The 12026-nt window shown below is 35.4% G+C and overlaps 1 protein-coding gene across 7 annotated transcripts in view; it reads right to left on the bottom strand.

Moving 5' to 3' along the window:
• Nucleotides 1–12026, bottom strand: part of agrn (agrin) — a 242049-nt gene that overhangs the window by 22250 nt on the left and 207773 nt on the right. For all 7 annotated transcript variants that reach the window (XM_081386438.1, XM_081386442.1, XM_081386436.1 and 4 more), the window contains 4 exons: nucleotides 10944–11136; nucleotides 10615–10830; nucleotides 9976–10205; nucleotides 1570–1704 (listed from right to left, as the gene is read on the bottom strand). In XM_081386438.1, coding sequence (XP_081242564.1) covers nucleotides 1570–1704; nucleotides 9976–10205; nucleotides 10615–10830; nucleotides 10944–11136 — 774 coding nt within the window. The remainder of the gene's footprint in view (nucleotides 1–1569; nucleotides 1705–9975; nucleotides 10206–10614; nucleotides 10831–10943; nucleotides 11137–12026) is intronic.

Below are 12026 nucleotides of genomic sequence, written 5' to 3'. Positions count from 1 at the left end.
TTAAATAAGCCAGCATTATTTCAACCTATTTTTTAAAGTTGAATAAACGTTTAATAAAAGGAATTCTGATTTAAGACTACATTACCCATTATTCTGCAAAAAACTCCACCAATCAGAGAATCGAAACAAGCAAATTGTGCCAAAAGATCTCTTTAGCGCCCTCCCACTCCCATGAAGCACTGTGAATGATGTAATCAATTTCAAACTACTTAAATATTTGAGTGTGTGGGTGTGTGTATATATATATATATATATATATATATATATATATATATATATATATATATATATATATATAAACGATTTAATCCTCTGGAGGCAAGATGGAGCGGGCCCAAATGCAACTTTAATAATAATAAACAAAATCAAACATAAACACTGTAAACTGGTAACTCAAAACAAGAGCCTGGACAAGGCATAAACACAACTAGAAACATTCAATACTAGACAAAGACACAGGGCAAACATGAGGGCTTAAATACACAAGACTAACGACAAGACAAGGGACACCTGTGAATAATAATCAGACGATTAACCAATGACAAGACACATGGCATGCTTTGTAGTTCTTTCCCTCATTAAAGTCATTAAGTATCTTAACGACAGTCTTGTATCTTTGTCTTTTTGTCCGATTTTCTTTCTTTTTTTTATTTGTCTTTTTTTTGCTTAAAATCAAAGTTTGTAATGTTCTGATACACCTTATAATCGGTTGGTTTGGTAAATGTCTTATAATCCCCTTTGGAAAAAAATGACTTTTTTATAATCCCCTTTGGAAAAAATGAAGGGAAAATATTCTCAGAACCGAGGCCGCTGTAAAAAGTGGGCGGGCACTGTTGCACTCTATATAGCACAGCTGGGCAACTCTGGGGCTTGGAGCTAAGCTCTGCAGGAAAGTCGATCTCGTGGGCCACAGTTGCCCACCCCTGCTATAGGCTAATTTGACTTATATATTATTGGCCCATGGCCTTGCGTATAGGGCAGGACTCCCGGGAGGTGTCCAATACGCATGCACACATGTGTGTTCCTAAACCTTTCACTTAGTTTCCATATTTCTAATGCCTGTGATCTAAAACATCTGTAGGAATTTTAATTAGGTGAGAGAGGGAAGCGCAACAGAGTAAGAGTGCTAATGAATGCTTCGAAATGGCAACAGACTTAGGCATCCTTGGTTAGGGTCCAGCTCCCAGAGGATGCCCCACTACTGAAATCCCCCCCATCGACCTGCGATATGTTTGATCTTCCAGCCTAGGATGGTAGCTCAGACATGGTATAAAAGGGTAAACAATTTCACATCACCTCCCAGATGCCAACTCTCCATTACATTAGCCGCTAAAACCTATTTTACAGTATGGTACCCACTGGAAATGGCAACTAGAGAATCTCACTTTTCCACTCCACCATAGCCTTTGTTTTATCCCTCAATAATTCTACAGCAAATATCCGAGTCAGACCGGTCGATCCTGACATAAATCAATACTGAAATTACAACTGAGGAGTAGCAGTTATTTCAGTCCTTAGTTGAGTCGATACACTCATTTACTGTATTTTTACTATGATGTAGTACTGTACCTTTTTCACAGTGCTTGCCTTCACGTCCCATTGGACATTCGCATTTGTAACCTCCCTCTGGAAGAACTTGGCACCGTGATGATGGGTGGCATTTATTGGGGTCGCAGGGGTTGTGGGCGTCAGCGCAGGTCGGACCTGTTAACAAAAATTTATATTTATGTGACTTAAACAAAAGATGATGAGAAGCCACTTGAGGGGAAATCAAACAAATTCCTGTCAATCCTGGCTAGTTAAGTCACAGATAGTATAAGGAAGAAGAGACGGACCACTTGCAGTGAAATGAATGGGAGAAATTAACATGGTAAAACCCTGCCTTTCAATTAAAAGAGCCAATCACTTTTATGACAGAGTGTGTTTACTAGCATTAACTAAAATATATAGTAGCAATGCCCTGAAAATGGAGTTTTTAAGCATGATTTAAGCTAAAGAACTAGACTGATTATACCAATGTTGTTAGATTTTATTGCCGACATGAGATGCTACTGAACCATGATTTTGACAAACAGTTGAAATTTAGCTGCCTAGAGGTGTTACCAAGATGACTTTGGACTGAGCTGACTTGAATTTTCACCTATATAGGGGTCCTTTTATAATAGGATTTTGAATTATTACAAATTTAGATGAAGCTGTAGGGCAGCATGTTGTGTGCCCTCCTGGTTTGAAAGACTGAAAGTGCTTTAGGTCAGCACTTCTAGTCTCATCAGAACACTCCCATAATCACATAGAACATAGTAAGAGATCACGCCACGGGCGGTAACTGCTGCACACTGTAATGAAAGCTCCCGTCGTGTTCTGAGACGCTCTGCTAGGTGTCTCTCTCTCTTGCTCTCAAACTCTAAGGCCGCTCTACCACGGTGATGGGGCGGCAACCCTCCAACTTACAATCCTGCTCTTTAAACATTAAAGGTTATCCCACATATTTATCCCTCTAGCCAATTTCTTTGTGTACACTTCTACTTCAAAGGGTCTTCATTTTCCTACACACCTCATTGCAGCCATTCTGCAGTACAGAAATAATGTGGAAGATATTGAACTGTATTATTATAAAGGTTGTTCAATAAAGGCTTGTGAGCAGAACAACAGAGCAATTTACTCTGGGCAATATTTCAAATGTCTGGAGCAACACTGCAAGATGGAGAACAAAAAAGCCTCTTGGATGTGAACAAAGAGAACACTGTAACTTCTGCTCTGTGGATGATTCCTACTGTTCCGTATGATGTGAATAAACCACAATAAACCAGAAAACTAGAGAAAGTCTTGTATGTTCACCAAGGCTGCATTTCTTGTTAAAAATTACAATACAAACTGTAATGTTGTGAAATATTATTGCAATTTAAAGCAATTGTTAAAATGTAATTTATTTATGTGATGCAAAGCTAAATTTTCAGCATCATTCCTCCATTCTTTAACATCTCATTATCCTTCAGAAATCACTTTAATTTGCTGATTTGCTGCTCAAGAAACATAATTATCAGTGATAAAAACATTATTATCAATGTTAAAAACAGCAGTGCTTTCTTTCAGTAGTATTTCTAGTTCTTAATATTTTTATGAAAACCAATCATTTTTTTTAGGATTCTTTGATTAACAGAATGTTCAAAAGAACAGAATTCATTTGAAATCGAAATCTTTTGTAACATTATAAAATGTATTTACCGTTAGGGACTGTTCGTTATTTATTTAAGGGGCCACCGGAGGAGTTTTGAGATCTGTTGTCAAAAAAGACATGACCCTCCCTTCGCCAGCAATAATTTTTTCTATGACCCTCCAAAATGATTGTGAAAAAAGGCATGACCCTCCCCGATAATTTATTGATTAGCCTAATTCTGTACTGGTTTGCGCTTGGCAAAGATGTTCAGATAGCCATTGTTTGTTTGTTTTTTTAAAGCATAAACTCTTGCTTTCTCATCTGGCTGTAATGATAGACCAAACCTATCCCGGTCTCACCCCAAAACGTCACATACTGACGCGTCTTGACCATACGCAACATACGACGAAAAGGGTACCCCTAAAACGTCCATATGAGACGAAGACATAAGCGCACCAGCAGCGCCTCTTAGCGGTACCCTAACGCATACCTAAACCTACCCATAACCCGAATCGTCACATATGGACGTTTTAGGGGTACCCTTTTCGTCGTATGTTGCCGTATGGTCAAGACGCGTCAGTATGTGACGTTTGGGGGTGAGACTGTGTTAATTCGGTTCGTATCACGATTTTTTATTTTAGATTTGAAAAAAAAAAATCATGTTTTCGGTGCTGATGCGGTGTGACTCGTTCAACATGTGGGTGGCGTTGCGAATAAAGCATCTAAAAGCTGTCACAAAGAACCGGCAAAAGTAATGATTATTAATATGTCATATATAGCTAGACATTTTAATTGTTTTTAATAAACAAGTGTTTTCTGTGTCGACTGCAAAGATGAAGTTGACGATGCATCGCGATCTTCTCAGAACGCGCCAGAGAGAAATGCACATTTCATAAGGAGAAAGCATGTCTGTTTTCCTTCGTTTTGAATTGTTCTGCATGTTTAAAAGTAGACATTTCAAGCTTTCTATATATTTCCCAGGTCTATGAGGCAAGTAGTACCTTACGCTGAGTTTCGGTTCATTTATGAGACAAGAGTCCAGTTCACTCGCCCGCGCCTCTGTGTCATGATTATCTATTTTCTACTATATTTAGACTACTTCTTATTTATTAAATCCAGATGAAACATTGATTAAAATTAAGATAAAATTAATAAAAAAACGAAATTCACTTTAAAGAAAGGCTTTGTGCTTTCTGTTTGAGGTCTCTGTGCAATTTTTAAAGTCGCTTCAGAGCAGTCATGTCCGTGCGTAATAGAGAACTGTCACGTCCATAACATTTTTTTTTTTTTTTTTTACATAAATGCAAACACGAAAAATAAAATAAAAATAATATAAAATTTAATTTTCTGTGGAGGCCGATCTTTATTCATCCGGTGGGTATATATATTTTGGTTTGCACAGTGTAATTTATAGAATTAGGCTACTGAAAAAATATTTTGCCACCTAAAAGTTAAAGATTTTTTTGTGTCACGTCACATGTGTATTTCCCTCATATTAAATATAAAACGCATGTGTAGATATTTTTCTAATGTCTTGACTCCTTTCAGACGTTTCAAATAAATGCATTTTCTGAGAATTTTTATTTTAAGTTTTGACTGCAAATGTCACGTCCATTCACTGGAATCGCCCAATTTTAACGAATTTATCCTCAACTAGTTTTTGTGGTGTAGGTCTATGTATTTTATGTTAACTTAAATAATAGCCTACTAATAGTGATTTAAAGATGCGGTAGCGCTGCGAAGATCGCGAGTCGTCAACTTCATCTGTCTAGCCGACACTGACATAAAAAATAACTGTTTTATTTAAACAATTAAAATGTCTCCTGCTATATTGAACATATTTGCCTGTTCCTTACAAAACACTGACAGTGGGGTTTTTAACAGGTTTTTTTTTTTTTTTTTTTTGAGCAGCTGCGGACAAATTATTTCGACACACACACACACACACACACACACACACACACACACAATATTGATAAACAGGATTTTTTTGTTTCTTTTTTAATGCAATAAAAATTTCATTTAATTTATTGTTTACAGTTTTTCTCAGTCACTTTGGTGCATTTCTCACATCACTATTTACATTTGCACAACAGTTAGTTCAACCTCCACAACATTGAGTCATTTGTGCACATCATAGTAGCAGTTTCTCATTCCTTCCAACAAATTGCAAATGCTTTTGGACACGCATCAATTGCTTTCATACAACTCTCTGCTGTTTTATAACATTATCATTTGCTTATGTCATGTCAGTCAAAATTAACCATACTTGTGAATTCTGAATAGTCATTCCATATAAAACTAATAGTCCTCATTTCATTGCTTGAGTCATTACATACAAAAATCTTGAACTAATTGTCAAAATCTGTCAAAAAAGCAAGACCGTTTCTCTTTTTCTGATTGCAAGAGATGATATTCGCTGTGATGTAGATGAAATTATGTGGCCAGACAGAGAGGAACGTCTGGATGTGCATGAATGATTACAGTTCTATGTATGTTGTATGTTCAGTTCCAATATGTACTGCAATATTGTTTACAGTTGTGCACAGCTCTACCCAACACTGTAAAAAAAAAAAAAAAAAAAAAAAAAATTCTAGTGACTGATAACATCGAAATTTTTCAATTAGTCTGACGTATTATTTCTCATTGAGCCAATGTTACTGTAACAGACTATTGCAACAAGAATTGCACTTGGGCCAATTTACTGTAAAAATTTAGATGTGACTAGTCACTAGAAAATTTTGACTTGGAGAGGTTAGAAATTTTTTACAGTGAAAGGGAGTTTATGTTTGTTGTAAATAAGGGTGTATTTTTTCTTTTGCACAATGCTGTGAACAAATTTAGAACTGCAAAGAGCATATGCAGTAAAAATGTGAAACATACATATATTCAGTGTCTTGTACTCAGTTACCTCACTAAATACAGTAATGTGTAACTTTACTGTATTTTTCAAATGGCTGTGCAAATATATAGTGCTGTCTTGAGCATGTTCAGGTAGTGTCACCAAGATCTGACTTTTTTGCATTGGAAAGCATTTACAGAGTAAACTGTCATAATGAAAACATGACAAAGCCATTTGACTATCTTGTTCATAAACGATGGTGTCAGGACTTTTCATATTGATGACACTGACACTTTCATTGACATGAATACTTGCTTTTGAGGAATGAGCTATCCATTTTGAGCAAGTGACACGCTTTTGCAGGTTATCAACTATGTGTTGCAGTTTGTACTAATTGTTTTGAGAACTGCATTAACTGTTGTGCAAATGTAAATAGTGATGTGAGAAATGCACCAAAGTGACTGAGAAAAACTGTAATAAAATTATAAGCCTATTATTTTTAGTTTATTAACAGCAACAACAGCTGTAAAGATGAAGTTGACGATCGCCATCTCCGTAGTAGTGAACACGCCTATAGAGAGAAATGCACATCATTACATAACCAGAGAGTAGCCTATTTCTTTTCATTTTAAATTGTTAAAAAGACATTTCAAGCTTTCTTAAGATATATTTCATGTATGTGAGGCATATGCTGAGTTTCGTTAAGTTAGGATGAGATGCGCTCCTGTTTACGAGCAGTGCAAGTGACCACGCGGGCGCCTCTATGATTGTGTTGTCTGCTATATTTGGTATTTGGCAATTGGTTGATAAAAAAAAGAATATTAAAATTAAGATACAATTTATACAAAACGAAATTCACTTAAAAAAATCGTTTTCTGCTAAACAAAACTTAATTAAGTGGTCAAAATCATGTCTGACCCGCTCCATGTCTCTCGATATTGCGTATAGGCCTACTCGTGTGTGCGGTTCACTTTTCATAATCAACATAGATGAAAAAATAACATTATTATATTTTAACAAAAATGAAATTAAATGAGCTTATTTAATAGTAACAACACAGTATAGGCCTACAGACTCATTTGTACAAATCGTATTTGTAGCACATTCATTTTATTCTGAATTTTGCACACACAAATTGAAAGGCATTTGTTGCATGCACGTAAAACATATCTGCAACATTTATCAAGTTCACTGATAATGGACCTAAATGCCCACCCGGGCCCAATGGTAGCGCCGCGGCTGGTGGTAGCCCTACATCATACACATCGTGAAAACAAAATAAGAATGGAAACTAAAATATGCAGTTTTGCCCTACAGCGCACATTCTATAAGCAGTTCTGGCGCCTCAGTCCCAATACTGTTAAACTCGACGTACGTTCACATCACATGTTAATGCAGCGGTAGAGTTACACTCACAGGACACTGTGCACTTAACACAAGTTCATTATTTGCTCGTGCTTTAAAGCTTTGCCGGGTAAACATTTCTTTGGCATTCTGTTCTGACATGATGCTGCACTTTTTCTAAGCGCGAACTGAAGCGCACACTGTCAAACAGCGCCAAACTGGATTTTTGTTGGGTCAGACCCATCTGATATCGAAGGGGGGCTGATAACGCGAGATCAACATGGAGCTAAATGGAAAAAAATAGCACCAAACAAGCCACTTTGAAATGTTGCTGTTTTAATGAATATAAAAGTTGGGTGACCCTCCCCCTAGACTAAAAAAAGGTGGATGACCCTCCCCTCAACAAAGAATAAAAAGACATGACCCTCCCCTATTTTCCTCCGGTGGCCCCTTCCATAAATACCGAACGGTCCCTTACTTGATCAATTTGATGCATCCTTGCTGAATAAAAGTATTTAAAAACCTTACTGACTCTTGAACAATAGTGTACCTTGTAATGCTGATTAGACTTGTGTAATATACGTTGTAGGCTTCATAGAAAATTTGGCTTAAACGATATAGTAGAAGTAGAAACTTCCGGCCAGTAAGATCCAAGACATAGCTTTACTTTCTGTTTGGCATCCTCAAGCCACATTTGTTGGCGTTTTACAGTCAAATGGCTTCTAAAATCAAAAAAGGTTCGTCAGGCTTGGTATGAAGATGACCTGAGCCAATTTTGTTGAAGATTGGACAAACTTTGTGTGGCAGACATTGACAAAATGTTAATCATAACATTGGCATAGGTATTAGGAATAAATTGTCACTGGAAATATTAAGATCTGCCCTAAAGTTTGTACCAAATCTCTTTTTACCATGGAATTATAAAACATTTATATATATATATATATATATATATATATATATGCATGCAAAAGTATTTACAGATAATTACAGTATTTATTGTACTGCCTTATAACATAATTAAAAGGCATACATTTAGATAAAAAAAGATTGGACAAACTTTGTGTGGCAGACATTGACAAAATGTTAATCATAACATTGGCATAGGTATTAGGAATAAATTGTCACTGGAAATATTAAGATCTGCCCTAAAGTTTGTACCAAATCTCTTTTTACCATGGAATTATAAAACATTTATATATATATATATATATATATATATATATATATATATATATATATATATATATATATATATATATATATATATATATATATATGCATGCAAAAGTATTTACAGATAATTACAGTATTTATTGTACTGCCTTATAACATAATTAAAAGGCATACATTTAGATAAAAAAAGATTGGACAAACTTTGTGTGGCAGACATTGACAAAATGTTAATCATAACATTGGCATAGGTATTAGGAATAAATTGTCACTGGAAATATTAAGATCTGCCCTAAAGTTTGTACCAAATCTCTTTTTACCATGGAATTATAAAACATTTATATATATATATATATATATATATATATATATATATATATATATATATATATATATATATATATATATATATATATATATATATATATATATATATATATATATATATATATGCATGCAAAAGTATTTACAGATAATTACAGTATTTATTGTACTGCCTTATAACATAATTAAAAGGCATACATTTAGATAAAAAAAGATTGGACAAACTTTGTGTGGCAGACATTGACAAATGTTAATCATAACATTGGCATAGGTATTAGGAATACATTGTCACTGGAAATATTAAGATCTGCCATAAAGTTTGTACCAAATCTATTATAAAATTATAATTATAAAACATTTATATTGCATTTATATATAATGATTGTATAAATAAATAAATAAATAAATAAATAAATATATATATATATATATATATATATATATATATATATTTATGCATGCAAAAGTATTTATACATCATTACAGCATTTACATTTAGATAAAAAAAAGAACCCCGCCCGCAACACACACATACAAGAGAAACCCAGCATGTCCGTGAGACTAGATCAGATTCAGCATCTCACTTTTGTGAACTGAGTAGAGTTTGATTTGTACTTATTTATTAAACCAGATTTTTTATTAACTTAACCATAAGAAATATAGCATGTGTTCTTCTGTTGTTCTGAAAACATTGAAGATTTGCCAATTCACTTTCAGGATTGGGAAAATGTGTCTTTCCAACAAGTATATTCAGTACTGGTGAAGTTATTTGTATTCACTCCGTATTTGTCCTTGCTGCCTTCATATCGTTGGGTAAACACTCATCGGTCTTACATACCCATAAGGCTAAAAATTGATTAGACAAGCATCCTCTGCCCTGCTGAATCTTTAATCAATAAAGTACAAGTCCAGATATTCACAACTGGAACAAAGAGTCACTGCAGAACCTTTTATTCTTAAAAAGTATATAGTTAAATGTGAATGTTTTCTTTTTTGCACCACTAACTACACTAAATGGAACAACAATCTGTTTTTCCAAACAACACTGACTCAACTAATTAAATTGTCTGAAACTTTCATACTTCATCTTTAAGATCATACATGCATTAGTAAAAGTTAATACTAGTGCACCCACCAGAGAAACCGTTGACACATTTGCAGTGGAACATCTCGGCTTCTTTGACCTGGCAGGAGGCTCTGTTCTTGCAGGGATTCGGCAGGCATGGGTTGTTGCCACACTCGCCAATGGCCGAGCCATATAGAACGCTACCTCCATTCTCTTGTAGGTTATAGACAAAGTTGTTGACGTCCAACATGCGGACGCAGCCCACAAGGCCTGTTGAAACTGACGTCCTCTCCTTTACACTGCAAAAACAAACCAATCATTTTTGTCAGTTCTCCTTCCTTAAAATGCTCATCTTAATTCTCAAATGACAGGGAAAATGTAACAACATCATGAAATGATATATAAAAAAAGAAAGACATTTTTTTTATCGAAAAAAAGACACTCTCTGCCTGACTGAGAACACATGGAAAAACATTCAATTAGATCTCAAGTAGTGTTTCACAACATCTCTGATTGATGCTAATTTGATTTGGCTATTTCTGCTTAGTCTTATTAAGTCATATTAGTTGTTCTGGCAGGTTCCTGCAAACATGTGCAGACAGTCAATGATTTAGGTTATTTTTCTCCATAATGTTTCATTATGGCTTCTAACAAGACTAAAGAGGCTCTTGTTAGTGTCATTTGGAGGCGTTCTCGAGCTTCTCTTACTCTACTGTCATGTCTTCCGGCACTCCTCCGATGAAAAGATCTGTTTCCAGGTTGAGTCCATCTGTTCCTGGGGGACTTTGTCCTTCAACCATCGGCTCATTGTCCACGCTCAGCATGGCATTACGCCTATTACGCACAACTACGAGCTGATGCCAGCGACCCGGCTTTACCACGACCTTACTGATAACTGAAGCCGTCCCAGAACCAGTGTTAAACCTTCATGTGGGAGACATTTAAGAGGATCATCACAAATTAAAATGGCATGTTGTAATGGTAAATTAAAATGAATAAGAATCATTTTCCAACCCTATATTAACTTGCTTACTTACCTAAGCTCCACATTTCCTTCAAATAATGCCAGAGACAGGAAGTCCTTTTTGTTTTTTTGGCCATTGAAGAGCAATATCCCTGTCATTTCCGAAGCCCTGAACTCCATGGCAATGCGCACAGTGTGGTAGGCCTTCATGGTTGGGAAAGCCATGTAAGACTTTCCACCGAAGGATGGTATGAAGTACTTTATAACTGAGTACGATAGAAGGTAGAAGACAGATAAAGCAGGTTATCAGAGACTGTCAACCAAGACGACTTCTCTCTACTGGTAGAGCAACAAACAAAACTGCACTCAAGTGTGTCTCCTTCAGATAGCGAAGATACCCCTGTCAGTGGTACAGTAATGTGCCGTTCACGTTGTGTTTGCTACATTCCCTAGTGTGAGAAAACATAGAACCTGCAATCAATGATGAGTACTGTAGTTCTCCCAGGACCTTTCTCTGTTAGACATTTACATTCCAGACAGAGAATCCCCATGCTCAGAAACGTATCAACACCTCTCTCTCACCCTTTTCTCAAGAGAATGCAAGGCTGATGAAGCCTTCTCTCTTCATCACTCTTTAATGGCCCGATTGATCAGAGGAAGAGTTTGAGGGCTGCTTACAAGCCTTTAATTAGTGGCTTTTTTCACCTCACAGCAGTTTGATACTAGCTAAAGTTCATCGATGTAATTAGTGTCAATTATAACTTGACACTGCTGCAAAAGGTAGTTTCATATCCCAATACCACCAACAGAGACAATGAATTGAGCTATAATTTCCTCAGTGTAACAGCAGGACTGCAATTTAAGATTCAAATCATTATTGAACTTTTTTTTTCTTCTTCAAAGGATTCAAAAATTCTGAAATATGAATAATACATAATAACATTGATAAATAATACATATTCAATTGTAATCATTTATTTAATAATAGTTGATTCAAATGTATCTTAAATATTCAAGTGTGCTTCTTTTGTGCTTTTATAAGGTTCATTTTACACCGAAAGAAAGAAAGATCAAAAGAAAAAAGAAACAATACTAAATAAAATGAAATGATTAACATTTTAGGTCTTTTTTAATAAATTAAAATGTATTATCAATA

The sequence above is a fragment of the Scardinius erythrophthalmus genome (genome assembly GCF_964197995.2).
Source record: "Scardinius erythrophthalmus genome assembly, chromosome: 15".
Taxonomy (NCBI): domain Eukaryota; kingdom Metazoa; phylum Chordata; class Actinopteri; order Cypriniformes; family Leuciscidae; genus Scardinius; species Scardinius erythrophthalmus.
This window is presented reverse-complemented; position numbering and strand designations above follow the sequence as displayed.